We start from the raw sequence: 16,161 nt of genomic DNA on the forward strand, positions 1-16,161 counted from the left end.
AGCTCCTGGGAAAGGGAAGGCATGGACCATGAGGTAGATAGTTATTTTAATAGGTTGACAATGACCCTCAAATCGAGCTCCTTATAAGGAGACCCCGTAAAAGTTTTCAACAAAGGAAGAAGTGGGTAACCGCCTTGCTTTGCTTTGGGCGTGTCCCTTTCAGAAGACGAGGCCAAACTCGTAGATGGCACCGGATTAGAGATCCGAGACGTCCTTCAGGGGGCCCCTGAGCGTGGTCTTCTTAGGTTAAAGGGTCTTTTTTTTTTTTTTTTTTTTTACCTTAGGGACGGTAGACCAGAAACCGTCGAAAAGGGATGAGAAGGTAACGAATCCCTAAAGGAAAAGTTTGCCTCACCTAATTCCGAGCTAAGCGGAAAAGGTTTGCCTCATTATTCCGCACCTACTTATCGCTCGGGACGATGTTCACAGGTCCGAGAAGCGAGACAGAAGGCATAACGTCTTCAGAAAACTCTCCGTAAACAATTAACTTGAGGCGAAGAGTTACGAGACTTGCGGCCGGCCAGGAGGAGGAAAAAATAGGACCCCAGACACCGGAGGAACAACTATTAATAAGTTATATAAGACGGAGTTTGCGAAGGAAAAACCGATAGGTGTATATGAAACCTACCAATTTACCGAGAATCTCGCCGAAACGGAGTTTGGCGGAGGAAATCGATAGGCGTATATGAAACCTACCGATCCACCGAGAATCTCGCGGACAGAGCCCAAACACTGAAAGATTAACTATTAATAAGCCACAAGAGGCGGAGAACCGATAGGTTTATATGAAACCCTACCAGTGAGGAATCCGCCGGAGGCGGAGTTTGGCGGAGTGAAATCGGCGTATGTGAAACCTACCGATTTATCGCTTGGAAAGAGCGACTATTAATAAGCCACATGAGGCGGAGCTTGATGGAGAGTAAAACCGACAGGGTATATATGAAAACCTCACGGATTCATCAGGTAGCCTGCTCGGAGAGCATAGCGTACAACATAATCTGCCGGGTGCCAAACGACTAATAGTAAGCCAAAAGCGGCGTTTGGCGGCGATAAAACCGACTGGTGTAAATAAAACCTAGGGATTCATCCGTAGCCTGCTCGGAAAGAGCATAGCGTACTTACAACCTTCCAAGTCAAGAATAAGTCACATGAGGCGGAGTTTGGCGGAGACGAAACCGACAGGTATATATAAAACCTACGGGTTCATCAAAGTCTGCTCGAGAGAGCATAGCGTACTTCATAACCTTCCGTGCCAAACTATAAATCCAAAACAGACTGCGCACCGGAATGGAGCTATAGACTCCGTGACCGCTGGTTTGTTGCAGGATAGCGGAGCATTCCTGCGCTTGGACAAAACCAGCGAAAAGCGTATGAAAAGGGCATGCTGGAGCGGATGCGGAGCAGAGTACCGTAGCAGATCACAGCCTAGTCAGACCAGGAAACCCCGAGAAAACCGGAGAAAACCGGGCTAACAGGACAAAACTCATAGACACAAAAACAGAGTCAACGGAACATTCGAAGCGATCATGTTTGAATAAAATGTGGAAGGTTATGAACTGTTCGGAAGTGGGCGCACTCGAGCCAAAGAGGAAAACCTCCGGGGGATATCCTGAGCGAAGTGATAGCGGTGGGGAATAAACGCCGACCACTAAACACTAAAACCACCCGTAGCAGTAAGCAGAGGCGCCCAACAAGATAACGAAACACCGAACAGGTAGTAGCAAAGAGGAGGGGCGAGTAAAGTAAATAAAGCAGAGAAGACAGTTAGGTGGAGAAGCTAACTGGCCTCGTATGAGATCCCAACAGTGAGGTGCGAACATGTAGGGAAGCACCTGAAGAGGGAAATAGTCGGCGTAAAGGAAGGGGAAGGATAGGCCAGGAGGTTGGTAACCCAAAGCAGTGACCAGGGTGGGACAGCACTCCCGGGCGCAGAGATTCTCATAGATCCTCGCTGTAAGCTGTGTTGCCACGACAAGAGAGAGAAAAGGAGGAAGGCAAAACCTCTACGGCCAGGGAGCAATGAAAGATAAAAGGAGTGTGAACGGGGAGTGGGGAGAGCACTCCTGGTCACTTCCAGGTCCAGGTGGAGTGCCAACTCAGACACACCGAGGACAATCAATCAATGCAGAGAGGAGGATGTAGGCTACAACATAAAATAAGGATAATTGCTCTCAAACCTTGGAAAGTTAACAAACTTTGAAAACAAACCAAGGGGAGAGAGAGCAAAGGATAAAAGGGAGAGAAGGGGACTCTCGAAACCACAAATAACATATATATAGTCGGTAAAAGAAGTGTGAACAGGAGTGGGGAGAGCACTCCCGGTCACCATTGGTAAACAACCAAAGAAGGATTGAACTAGGATAGGCTACGCAGGTAAACCCTCACTATTCCAGCTTAACTTATTAGGAACATTAGCCTAAGTGAAAAGCCGAAACAGGGAGAGGGGGTGGGCGTAGGCAATATATCCAAGCCAAAAAACCAAACAAAGGGAAGCACCAGACATAAAACACACATGTACAGAACGAGATCACCGACATGAAACTCATACGTACAGATCGAGATCATCCCTCCTTAACGAATTTTTCCCCCGAAGGGAAAAAGTGTTACAGCCAACCCCTAGGCTAACCTAACTGAGGCGATGTAAAGGAAGGAAGCCTAGGAGAGGTAAAAGGCTAACCAATAACTCAAAAAAATCATAATAAAACAAAAATTGTCTATAAGGTACATGTAGGAGGATAGGCAGGCCCAACACAACATGGACGTGAAGGGACATGACCGACCTCCAGTTAAATGAAAGTATCCCAAAATTAACAAAATTAAAAAGCATCCAAGCACAAGGTCAAAAATTAAATGTAAAAATGAAAATCATGTTCCCATACACTTAGAGAAGTGAGTCTCAAACAAGGCAAAATAAAGCCAAAATAAGAAGCGAATAGGCCCGAGGGGAACCACGTAGCCTAAACAGCAAGACAGCACTTGACCAGGAAGGGAACACAAAATTCACAAAATAAACAAAATTATAAAAACAAAGTAAAAACCGTAACAGTACCAATGAAAATAAGATCCCCAAAGGCTAAGAGAAGTGAGTGACAAAAATAAAGCATAATGAGGCCATGATAATGCGAATGGGCTCGAGGGGGAAGCTCGTAGCCTAAACGCTCAACAACACTTCTCGTAATGAAGCCACGATAAAAAGCGCGAATGGGCCGAGGGGGTAGCTGGTAGGCCTAAACGCCTAAACATCACTCCCGCAATGAAGCCATGATAAAAGGCGAATGGGCTCGAGGGTAGCTCGTAGCCTAAACGCTAAACATCACTTCCGTAATAAAAATCACTCTCGTAATAAAGCCATGATAAAAAAGCGAATGGGCCCGAGGGGGTAGCTCATAGCCTAAACGCTAAACAGCACTTTCGTAGTAAATGGGTACAGAACAAACAAAAATTAATCAAACCCACTAAAGTTAGGGATCATTAAGGTAAAATATCCCAAATAAAAGGGATACAAATAAAAAACACAAAACAAACATGCCGACCCAAGACCAAGAGAGGTCAAGAGACGACGTGAGAGGAGATCGAGACGCAGCGTATAAATCCCTTTAATTATTAAACTAAAGGAAAATAAGAAGCCTCAATTGCTAAAAAACAACAAAACACTGGTACTCAAGTAATTGAAGAAGAACCTTGCGAGGATGCCATAAAAAAATCCAAAATAGAGCACAAAATAAGGATCACAACGAATTACGTGTGAACGAAAAAACGTGCTAAAATGGAATGCGGCTAGTGTTGCCTTGTATACAGTCCATGAGTAGTGCATGGGCTTGTATCGCACCTCTCTCGTTGGGACTTTTGACATTGGGAATCTCTATAGGATAAGGTTCCGTGTTTTTGTAGTTCACCCTTTTCCATACACGACTCCATCTAGTGGAGCTCAGCTCTTGGGGTAGTAACTCCAGCATTTCATTTAGCTTTCTCTGGTATCTAGCAACGGAATTACCTAGAAATAAGTGCTGAATGGACTATTTCACCGGGTGACACGGGACCCCGATCCAGAAATGTTACCAAAGTATGTAAGAAATGAGATCATAAAGAGGATGGATAAAAGAATATGAAGAGTGATTGTACTTGCGCTACATTCTCAAACAAGTGCCATACACCGAAGATCTTTTAAGGACCTCAGAGAGGTACCAGAAGACACTATTGCTCAAATAAGAAACTAGAAAGGTATTATTTTATTATAACACAGGGATGGCACGCAATATTTCTGCATTATTTTTCCTTTCTTGTCAATTCAACAACTTTTATGAAAAAATCATCACAATACATATCAAAGTTATGATTTGTTATAATTATTTATGCATACTTCTATACCCTTCATCCAAGTACCCAGATTATATCCACCTCAAAGGGAGATTACAAGACCTGACTCACAAGATTAGATAAGGAATCTGATGACAATGACAATGACTACCATGTTTCATTAGCCATTAGGCTTAAGGTATGAGATTAACTTTGGTGGGAGGGGGGTTCCTACAGTTAAATAAAGGACCAGGCTACTGCATCATTAAGTTAGGCTAGTTAGTATGAATCCCTTAATTACCAGTCATAAATGATTTTAACAAAGTAAGACTAGCACTTGGTCTAGATTCTTCTCATAATATCTAGTGATATCCACCAAAATTACACAATCCCCATGTTTCCCTTCATTATTGGTAACACTTGTAGATGCTGAATTATAATTTATTGAGTATATCTTCATGGGTTTTGAATGATTTTGACACTGTTGGAATTTGATGGTTTCTTGAGTCTTGTGGTTAACCATCCTTACTCAGAAATTACCCAATAGATTTCTGATACATATCACTAATGAAAGCAACAGCCCAGAATGCACTAGGCATATATATAAATAATTATTTAAAAAACCATAACTGTTAAAGTGCATTTTCGATGAAAGAAGATAAGTTGCTGTAAATGGCAAGATTGAAAAGAAACAGACCTAATATAGTAATACTGTTTACCCATCTTGATGTTATAATTTAACCCTTAGAAAGTTTAAAGAGCCTTGTTACATTTAAGAATATCTCAATTGTTATGAAACTTTTGGATTGCTTATGACTAACTGACAAGTTATCAAGAATCTACCATCATATTCAGTTATTTTCAACTTGTGATTTCGAAATTTTGTTTTGTTTCTCTCCATTCTTTTAGCATACTGACCTACCAAATGTTCTGAATTAAAATGACACCTGAATGAACATTTAACATCAGCGATAAATTCACAGACAGTGAAAAAGAAAAACATTGCCAGTCACAGCTCTAGCTGTGAGACAGGCAGGATTTGCAAAGTCTTTGTGACTGAAAGGAGTCACTTAGTCTCCACACTCCATGAAAAACATAAATGTCAGGAATGAATGCAAAGTGACAGGTCAGGGCTACTATAGGCTGTAGGAGGCATATCAGAGAGGCTATGACTTGACTTACCTCAACCCAATCTAACCTTGGATCCTGTTCCCCAACCTGGCTGGGGGAGGAGGGGCTCTTCACACCCCCTGGAGACCCCCCATGTAAGTTGCCACCCCTCACTCAGCAGATAATTCTAAGCCAGCTGTCCGCGGTGAGCTAGACTATGGCAATTGACATTTTCCTATGTTATTTTACTTGCTTTACAAGAATTTAAAGTCATAATTTGTCAGCCGGCTGTAACTAAACTGTAATCGACCTTTGAAGACTACACTACCGACAGGGTAGATCTAAGCTGGCATTCCATGGCAAGCCCCCCACCCCACCTCCATAGCTAATACGGCAAAATTGTAAACAGTAAACACCCCTAAAAATACCAACCTAACGTACCGTAGGGGTGTTTACTGGTTAAAAAACTTGTGCCGTATTAGCTATGGAGGGGATTGGTGGGCTCACCACGGGATTCCGGCTTAGACCTACCCCGCGTTAGGTAATTCAAGTCGTGAAGTCTTCGAAGGTCAATTACAGTTCAGTTACAGCCGGCCGACAAAATATTATTTGAAATTTTTGTAAAGCAAGTAAAATAACATAGAAAAACGTCAATTGCCATAGTCTAACTCACCGCGGACAGCCAGCTTAGAATTACCGGTAGACACTATAGGGTAGCTCCGCGTCACCGACAGCACTATAACTTGACTTTTACTAGTTTTGGTTGCCAATTATGAATTTAGCTTTCATTTTTGGCGCTCGAGTCTAATTAACATTTAATTAACCCCCGAAGTCCATCCAACAAGGGGTTTTCATACGCAATCTTCACAAGACAGAGCACAGGTACGTCTGTTTCGAATGGTTCATATCCTGTCCGGCAAGTGCAATAACTTGTTAACGTATGGGTAACCCGCCCCCCCCCGGGCTGGTACTAAACACAGCGAAGGGACATTCCATTTGGCTGACAACAAACAGATGAACCGCCAGTATCAGAACCCCTAACAATGTAGAAAAAACCAGTTGAAAAGGTAAAAACAGGCGCAGAGCTAATATACAGAACTACCGAATTACCACTCAGCATTCTACCCTGGACCAGATGCAGAGTAGGGAGACAGGGGTAGGGGTCAGGACTACTGTAGGCCCAGTAGGCATTTCCCTAGTGGTCATTTCAGAGGGAATATGGGTAATTCTAAGCCGGCTGTCCACGGTGAGCTAGACTGTGGCAATTGGCGTTTTTCTATGTTATTTTACTTGCTTTACAAGAATTTAAAGTAATATTTTGTCTGCGGTTGTAACTAAACTAAACTTTGAAGACTACACAACTTGAATTACCTAACGCAGGGTAGGTCTAAGACGGCATTCCGCGCCAAGCCCACACCCCGACCTCCATAGCTAATACGGCAAAATTGTAACCAGTAAACACCTCTAGGGTATGTTATGTTGATATTTTTAGGGGTGTTTCCTGGTTACAATTTTGCCATATTAACTATGGAGGGGTGGGGGGATTGCCGCAGAATGCTGGCTTAGACCTACCTGCCTTAGGCAATTCAAGCCGCATAGTCTTCAAAAGTCAATGACAGATTAGTTACAGCCGGCCGACAAAATATTACTTTAAATTTTTGTAAAGCAAGTAAAATAACATAGGAAAACGTCAATTGCCATAGTCTAGCTCACCGCGGACAGCCAGCTTAGAATTACCGGAATATGACCTAGCCAGACCTACCTTCACCAAATCTAACCCCAGACGCTGTGTCTAACCTGACCTAGGGGGCTTCGACCCCTATGGACCCCCTCAAAGTAATTCGTGACCCCTTAGGCTACTCTACATTCTACTCATAAATTTATTTGTTATAATGTACCCTTTCGGCATCTTTTGCACCTGTTAACTACAACTTTGATGAAAAAAAAATGGAAGTGCCAATACACCCAAATCTTCCAATGGTTCTCATTTCTTCCTGCGTCGTAAAGCCTCGCAACATAATCGAGCCTTTATAATATGATTTATGCCACTTTACAAATGAGTAAACCAAAGGCTAAACTACCTTAGCCCATAATACAGATTTCTGGCCTCCATAGCCTACAGTTTAATATTTAATATGAGTTTTGAACGTAACAATAGTCAAAGTAGCCCTTTACCTCTACACTTGATGTGTCCAATACCTTCGTCCTCCACAGAATGTCCCTGATGAAATGCGATTGTAGGAAATTGATATAAACAAATAGTAAAGATTTCTACTTTCTAGCATGAGAGGTGGTGTTTCTTTTCATATTCAGTAGGGTGCTTTTGAATGTGGATTAGTATTGTTTCCGAATAACTTCCACTGATTTTATAGTTGATATATATACATTATTTGCATATTAGTTTATTTTTTTAGGATTACATATTATCATCTTCTCGTCGATTTATTCCCTTTAATATATGAATATTCCATTATGTAGAAGCTTTGTGCATTTTTTTGGAAATGTGTTACCTTTTATTTCGTCTTCCATAATTAAGTTCGCACGTTTTAAATAATAATAATAGTAATAATAATAATAATAATAATAATAATAATAATAATAATAATGTACCACTGGACACCTTTCAATAACATCTTTTGGATAATCTTCCCCTCATTTTGAAGGCATGCCAATAATAACTTTTAAAGACAACTCGCTTCCGTATTCTTGGTGAATCAGTAATTGCAAGAAAGCCAAAGAAATTAGTAAAACGACTAAGATTTGCGCGCCATTTGGTTGAAGCTTTCGTGGTGTGAAATCAGCCTAGCTTTTTTAGATGACAAGGGAACTGAAGAGTGAAGTTCTACATTGCGTCTAGGATTACCATTGTATCGTACACAAAGCTATAAGTCATTGCCTTTTCATTCTGTATTTTAGAGCGAGAAAGTAAAATTGCACAAACGAAATCTATGAAAACATGATGTAGAGGGGGCGATGTAAAACAAAAATAAATTTATCATCTCAGATACCCATATGTACCAGGGTGTGGTCGTTTTCATTCCGCAGCCAACTGGACTGGTACAGTATCTTGTAGTACTAGAAGTTAGCAGTTCCTGTTATGTTCAGCTTTTATTGTTGATCTCCTTGTTTCTGCCTTTGGGCATTTTGATTTTCTCTTACAGTTTTAACGTTTCAGTTGTAAATTTACCGTGATTATATTTAACCTCTTCTAAGTCAGATTAGGATTTTTTACATTTCGACTATCGCAAATAATAATAATAATAATAATATTATTATTATTATTATTATTATTATTATTATTATTATTATTATTATTATCCTTCAAAAGAAGGCATCGTGCTTACCCCATACAAAAATGGGAATAAAAGCACGTTAAAAGAAAAAGAAGAAGAAAGATTATTATTATTATTATTATTATTATTATTATTATTATTATTATTATTATTATTATTATTATTATTTGCTTAACAGATTCTTATTGTTCTGTATTTGACTATCGCAGTGGGCCAATGTAAGGACTATCTCCTAAGTGGTATGTGTAATGCACAACTTGTTAATATACCTTTTCTAAGGAGAAATTTTACACAAAGCAGCTGTCTACTGTGAAAGCGTGCGATCTGCTAGATCACACACACACACACACACACACACACACACACACACACACACACACACACACACACACACACACACACACACACACACACACACACACATATATATATATATATATATATATATATATATATATATATATATATATATATATATATATACATATACATTACAAACAGGTTAAGGAAGGACACGTAAAGTCTATTTATGATTGCAAGAACTCAAAGTTTACGGATGGATTTAATAACACTATAATATTGAAGGGGGTTTTTATGCTGAGCTGTACTAGATAACGTAATTAAGTTTTATATTCTACTTTAGAAAATCCTCTCTCTTGAGTAAAATGTTTGTAAAGTCTGCCAGAACAACGTTCAGGGCGGAGTAAGTGGTTTCTGTAGCAAAGCAGTTTTAGCTCGATCACAGTATGGTAGTGAATGGTGGTGATGCAGTAATTCGGCTGGCTTTTATATCGATTTCTGAATGCCCGGAAGCATTTTCCCAAGATATAACAGAGTACCGAGACCTTTCCATGAGAAAAGCGGGACGCCATATCTTAAAAACTAACCACAGAATTTACTTGAAAAGAATTTCATTATGTTCCCCACACCCAAATTTCTACATGTTAACCTAACCTAACCTAGGGGCATGGCAAAAAAAACCGGGACTGGTGTAATACTAGCATACATGTCAGGAATTTGCAGCCCAGAACGTAACAGGACGGAAAAAGAACCCCAAAATCATGTTCAGTAACTATGAGGGTAACAACAAGGCAGTTATGGATCTAACGAATGTCAATAATCGATTGGTGGGTTCATACGAAAAACAGCTGACACTGCGCTGTACTTGTATCGATGCTGAATAAAATATAAAACAACTTCGTCTATAGGATTTCACAGAGTTTATTTGGTATATTTATTCATATATTGAATTTCGTAAAATATTATGATGTAAATTGCTTTTCTGGACGATTTATTGAAGCTTGTTAATATAATAACGGTAGGGGACGTGAATCTTCCCGAGATTTCCGTGAAATTATATATTCTATCCTTAAATTGAGGAAATTTCATGAGGAGACTCAGTCTAGGGTTTGAGAAAACTGCATCACATCTTGAGTTGTATGTTATGTTGAAAATTTCATGTTTAATTCATATATTGAACACTTTTATATCTGAAAATTTTGTGCTAGTGTCATGTAACTATATGTTGTATAGTGTCAGTCATCTAAAAATTAATTTGAATAGGAGTCTGTTTGTTTTACCTTTGATTTGCGGAAAATGCAAAATGACGTTTTCTGCGCCAAGTAAGACTGAAAAATCCATTATTTTTTGGGAATAGGTTTCATAAAATACGTTTTAAATCATTTTGGAAAATTGAGTTATGAGAATTTTATTGAAACTATAAACTTCACTATTCAGACCATTTATCAGTTTCACGAAATCTGGTGATGGTCTGAGAACGAACAGGTATACGAAGGTAACTGAAAAATCATTGGCCGGAGAAAATAAAATGTATTTTTATGAGAACCATCGAAATACATAATCAGTTAGACTTGACTTGAAGTAATTCTCGCATAAACCACCTGGATTCTGTATCTGAAGATGTAGATCGAGGAGAGTCTTCTACAAAGGGTCGCTGATTTATTGATTGACTGATGCATTCTTCAACATTTTCGTATTAAATCGAAAATCAGTTGGCTTGTTCAGGAACACTCGAATTGCAGAGTAGACGAATTAAGCAAATTCGTTAACCAGCTCTCAAAGCAACTAGCACTGAATTGCGCCAGCTGCTACCCATCGTCACCAGTCAGAAGCTGAATTGTGCTTGGAGACCTGAATGCGGGTCTCTGGTTGATCATGAAGGTTTATGGTTGAATGCTTCATAGAACTGTCTTGGGATGGCGCAATTGAAGGGGATTTCACTCCTTATCCTCATACTCATGTTCATTCTTTATGATGCTGATCAGTACCACTAGTGTTATTTTTCTCTTCGACTACCAGTTTCTGTTCTACAAATCACATGAGATGATCGTATGGTGAATCGAAAGTGACAGATGTTGAGGGCTCTTCATTTGTCTGTGGATGAAGGAGAGAAGAAAAGTGATTATTTCTAGTAAATCAAAGGCCTGTTTCCTAAATGGCCCAGTTTTACTATTTTGAGCTGAAATATTTAAATGTCCAGATAAAGATTGTCCCATGTTTTATGCTGAAATAGGTAAATTCAGATAGCATAAATTTGAACAGCTGCATTCATTAAATGTAAATACCATTCTGAATTTTCGACATTTGAATGCAGATGAAAACTCTTCAGTTTGTGATATTAAACCAAGTGTTCATTTCATCAGAGGAAAACTTGAAAGATTTAATGTGCTTTATAAGAACAACATTGAAGGATTCTCTCATTTCGCTATCAACTGTAACATTGTAACGCTATATTCTCTCTCTCTCTCTCTCTCTCTCTCTCTCTCTCTCTCTCTCATGATGATTTTTATACAGTACACACATTCATGCATACATTACGTATATTGTATATATATAAATATACATATATATATATATATATATATATATATATATATATATATATATATATATATACACAGTATATACATACAAGCTTGCTTGCATGTACCTTCCTGTGATACTTACAGATTGATCCATCCACCAAAGACACGCAGCTACAAGAAGGACTGTGCCAATTCCAGGCATTGCCTCGAGCGAGACAACTTGTCATGCTATATTCAGGGCACCTGCACTCACACTTATCCTCGTCAAACTCCTGAAGGACAAGAAATGATAACACCAAAGGGATTAGATGTTAATTACTCGATCAGTTTAAAATATGTTGATGTCAAACTCTCATCAAAGACCCTAAAGAGAGACTTGGAGACTAAATCACGTTTCAAAGTAACAGAAGTAAATTTGAGATATAGGCTATTCCTGAGGTGGTCAGAGCTAGCGAGTGCGTTTTGTGCTCAGACGAACATACAAACGATTGATATTTTAAGTAGAACAAGTATAAATTTTTAGTTTAGAATGAATTGTATTGCTGTATGCAAATGAAACCTGGTATGACTGTTAAGCTATATCTGAAAGATTTTGGTGTAGGTATGCCGTGTGCTCATTGCTGAAGATGAGGCGTTATAGAGTCTGGCTCAGTCCTTTTAATCTATCTTTTTATGACTGAGTTACATACAATAGTTCTGTTTGAAGCATATCGTTACAATACGCGTTGGTTGACTGAGTTACATACAATAGTTTTGTTTGAAGCATATCGTTACAAAATGCGTTGGATTGTGATGGAAGATAGCGATGTAAGTGATATTTTCTCAGTACAGACCAAGAATCACAAGCTTGTAGCTGAAAACTCTTGGAAATAAAAGTCCACTCTGTGTACAACTTTCGTTCGTCTAGATGAGCAGTAAATCCCTACATCTGATGAGCAGTAGTTTAGGAAGGCTACCTATCACTGGGAGGGAAGGTCCTGTGCAAATGTGAAATATATTATCGATCTTACCTCGTATTCCCTGCATTGTTCCTTTCCGACGATGCATTGGCAACCGCACTCCCGATGTTCCTCCACGCGAACATAATCGCACTTTGCAGCGTCGCCAGATTTCAGTACCACCTGTAACGGACGGAAATTAATCATAATTCATGATCGATATTACTGTAGTTACAAGAGAGATTTCAGAGCATTCAATCCCTTTTTGCCTTAAAGAAAAATGATTTCACTTCTGTTTTGTTCCTTTTCACCGTATTCTTGAATCCAGAGACACTGCTTTGCTTCGACTGAAAAGTTGGTGTTTGTTGCTATCAAGAGTCTTGTGTTTGCTTGTGTGCTTTAGCTGATTTTGTTCTTTTAAGTTTTACTCTCATTTTGTTCGTAACCTCGCAATATAAAGAATAGCTTTGTTCCATTGTCGGTTGTATTCTTGTTCTTTAGTATCAAGATAATGTATATTCAGTATAGTTTTATAATTTTCTATCAAGATAATTTATATTTATATATATATTATATATATATATATATTATATATATATACAGATAGATAGATAGATAGGTAGATAGACAGATACGTAGGTAGGTAGATAGGTAAATAGATATATTTGTATATGAATATTTTATATACATATATATATATAGATAGATAGATAGGTAAATAGATATATTTATATATAAGATATTTTATATATACAGTATGTATATATATATATATATATATATATATATATATATATATATATATATATATATATATATATATATATATATAGGTTATCTAGAGAGAGAGAGAGAAAGAGAGGTACAAAACAACATACTCGTCATGTGTCAGTGACGTCAGTGGCAACATCTTTTCTTCCGTGTCATATTATGTCAGTGCAAAGGGAAAGTGAGCGATGCACCTCTACTAACCTTTACGTATCTCGTGCTGACGTTCGTAGCAACGCACCACTTTTTCTCAGAACAGAGCGATCCACTGCAACGGCGCGCAATCGTTACCGACGGCACCACCTGTGGGGGGAATTGGGTATAATTCGTTGTGACTTCTACTTTTTATTTTTCGTCAGGCAGTCTTGCCGTCTCGGTCGCAACACCATAAAAAAAATTATGATAATGTCACGTACTTAAAAATAATCGGTAACTTTTAGCAAGTAGATGCAGCCAAAGAAGATCAATTTATTTTCTATTTTAGGTTTCTGTAAAAGAAAGCTGTTGTGCCGGCTTTGTCTGCCCGTCCGCACTTTTTTGTCTGCACTTTTCCTGTCCGCCCTTAGATCTTAAAAACTACTAAGGCTATAGGGCTGCAAATTAGGATGCTGATCATCCACCCTCCAATCATCAAACATACTAAATTTCGGCCCTCTAGCCTCAGTGGTTTTTATTTTAATTAAGGTTAAAGTTAGCCATAATTGTGCTTCTGGCAACGATATAGGAGAGGCCTATACACCGGGCCGCGGTTAAAGTTTTATGGGCCGCGGCTCATACAGCATTATACCGAGACCGCCGAAAGACAGATCTATTTTCGGTGGCCTTGATTATACGCTGTAGCGGCTGAACAGAAAACTCGATTGCGCCGAAGAAACTTCGGCGCATTTTTTTTTTTTTTTTTTTTTTTTTTTTACTCACGCTGTCATATCCCTCAGGTACTGGCAAAGGTACCAGTTGTCGGGCAGATGCGTTGCAGGGCATCTCCGTCTCCTTCACCTTTTGCAAGTGCCCCTGTTCTTTCCTCGTCTTGAGACAACCTCTTCCATCTTGAAAAGAAAATAAAGAAAATGTACCTCATTTTGGTGTCTCTGTGTCGTTGATGAATCTGTATGTTTTGTTTTCATTTCACATTCATTGATATACAGTACATCTAGATGTCTGTAACACGGCTTAACAGAAGATGAAAATCAAGACAAGATACTTTACAAGCTTGGTTTCAGTAGTTTTGAAGATGTATGCATCAGGTTTGAAATTCGGAAAGGCCAGAAAAACAGAAAACTTCAAGATGGTTAATGCACAGCTTCCGTTTGCCTGACTTTAGCGCTCCCACGAGAGGCACAAGTAGCCAAAAAAAAAACCTTAAATGCTTAAAGAACCGAGTAGACATTGTCTTTTTTTTTTCTTCCCTTGCCGAGTATTTTACTCACTTTCAGTTCATCTGCCCCACCCCCTATTTTACCCTTCATTTATCCTACCTTTCTTTTTATATGAGTACCATAGAACATTTAATGAATCATTCTGTAACAGTTTCACTCTTATAGAAATTCTATTTTATTGTAATGTAGAGGCCGAGAGTCAAGGCTGTTTAATATTGCTATCTAGCCTAGGGCCGAATTGAGCAAGAAACGAGGAGAAAGAAAAAAAAAAAAAAAAGAGTTCGTTTTAACCCTTTATGTTATGTTAAGTTAAAAGGGCCTGGGAAAATGGAAGCAAGAGGAAAATTCCAGAGCTGTGCCAGCTGAGGAAAAGAAACAGTCACCGAACCGTAAAATCACAAGCATACCTGTTGCAGTCGCGTTCCACAGAGTGATCAGCACTAGCGCAGCGGCGAATGTCTTCATTTTTCAAAATATTCTCCAAAAGAAGCAAAATTCCAACTATTATTTTCGCTCTTCTTCTTCTTCTTCTTCTTCTTCTTCTATTTGTGGAAATGGAAATGGGGCTTTCTCGAGGCCTTCGGGCTTTGTAAAGCTTTGAAGCCAGAGATTGCTTGCGAGGGAATGTGCCATCCACGATACTCACTCCCGGTTATATAGCATTTGGTCAACGTTTCGTCTCAACGCAATTACCGGGGGACGAGCGATTAACGTCATCCTCCGTAAGGAAATGCTTTCGGACGATCCCGGCGCCGCGCCGTTCAGAGAACTCTTCCGAAGCCTAAAATTTGGACCGCCCCGAAAACGGCTAAGGAGTTGGCGGGATTCCCCGCCGGAAGACGAGAGTAGCATTTATCGACGACTGTCGTCTTGATTCCGACCAAATGACTATATACGTATATGTCTTGGCTGTACCCGTGTATTTACAAAACAAGAGATTAAGAGATGTCAAAGGAATTTTATTTTTTAATGAATATTCAAATGCATTGAGATTTTCTTTTTTCCAATTCCAGTTAACTTATATAGATAATTATGGAGGAATGGACTTTCCTTCTATTTTTTCGTTGGCCGTTAAGTGCATCGAGGTTTTTGCAACGTTATTATTCCATAGTAGTACTACAACGTCAAAATGATGGTCAATGGCTTTATTTCATCATGGTGATTCCCATCACGGAAATCTGTGACATAACGACCGCTGTAATGTGAATGCCCATTTCCGTTCACTCCCAGGATGGCGCCACATTCCGCCAGCTTCGTCTTTCCTAATCCGCTCTTGGCCCGGACTTCCTGTCTTGTTAAATAGTCTGTCCGTAACCTGCCTTCTAATCGAGTTAGTTGTTAAATGCAGAGGCCCTCAAAAAATAAGAGATATAAAGGTAACAGAACACTGCCCACTGAATAAAATCTTCAAGGTCATTCGTGGCACTGAAATAGCGGAGTCTTCCAGTTCTAAAAATAGCTCACATCGAGACGTCATTGCGAGCATCCGGACATCGTAAACTGAGCGAAAGAAGGCCACGGACCGAAAGCATTCGCACCTTTTACTCAGAATTGT

At 39.3% G+C, this 16,161-nt stretch overlaps 2 protein-coding genes across 4 annotated transcripts in view; both read right to left on the reverse strand.

The window, feature by feature from the left end:
* The window catches only part of Ipp (inositol polyphosphate 1-phosphatase), a 34,237-nt gene extending 26,538 nt beyond the window's left edge, over positions 1 to 7,699 (reverse strand). The window contains exon 1 of one of the 2 annotated variants that reach the window (XM_067103605.1): positions 7,582 to 7,699. The gene's annotated coding sequence lies outside the window, so the exon portion shown is untranslated. The remainder of the gene's footprint in view (positions 1 to 7,581) is intronic. The other variant, XM_067103606.1, reaches the window with a different exon arrangement.
* A 2,679-nt stretch (positions 7,700 to 10,378) lies between these two features.
* On the reverse strand, positions 10,379 to 15,234 carry LOC136838984 (balbiani ring protein 3-like). Of its 2 annotated transcripts, XM_067104669.1 has the most exons (6): positions 15,014 to 15,234; positions 14,149 to 14,276; positions 13,435 to 13,533; positions 12,535 to 12,645; positions 11,667 to 11,796; positions 10,379 to 11,093 (listed from the first exon to the last, which is right to left on the reverse strand). In XM_067104669.1, exons 1-6 carry the CDS (start codon positions 15,069 to 15,071, stop codon positions 11,086 to 11,088), a joined length of 534 nt encoding a protein of 177 aa, XP_066960770.1. In that variant the 5' UTR covers positions 15,072 to 15,234; the 3' UTR covers positions 10,379 to 11,085. The 2 variants fall into 2 exon arrangements, with proteins under 2 accessions (XP_066960770.1, XP_066960771.1); XM_067104670.1 differs by lacking the exon at positions 11,667 to 11,796 and having other exon boundaries at positions 10,513 to 11,093.
* Between the last annotated feature and the right edge of the window lie 927 nt (positions 15,235 to 16,161).

Source organism: Macrobrachium rosenbergii, chromosome 5, assembly GCF_040412425.1.
Source record: "Macrobrachium rosenbergii isolate ZJJX-2024 chromosome 5, ASM4041242v1, whole genome shotgun sequence".
Lineage (NCBI taxonomy): Eukaryota > Metazoa > Arthropoda > Malacostraca > Decapoda > Palaemonidae > Macrobrachium > Macrobrachium rosenbergii.

Bases quoted from the DNA above. Each gene is read 5' to 3' on its own strand.
- LOC136838984 (XM_067104669.1), bottom strand. From the start codon at position 15,071: ATGAAGACATTCGCCGCTGCGCTAGTGCTGATCACTCTGTGGAACGCG. The intron at 13,534-14,148 runs GTGAGTAAAAAA...TTCCCCCCACAG, and splicing joins TACCTGAGGGATATGACAGC to GTGGTGCCGTCGGTAACGAT. The intron at 11,797-12,534 runs GTAAGATCGATA...CTTGTCCTTCAG, and splicing joins AACAATGCAGGGAATACGAG to GAGTTTGACGAGGATAAGTG.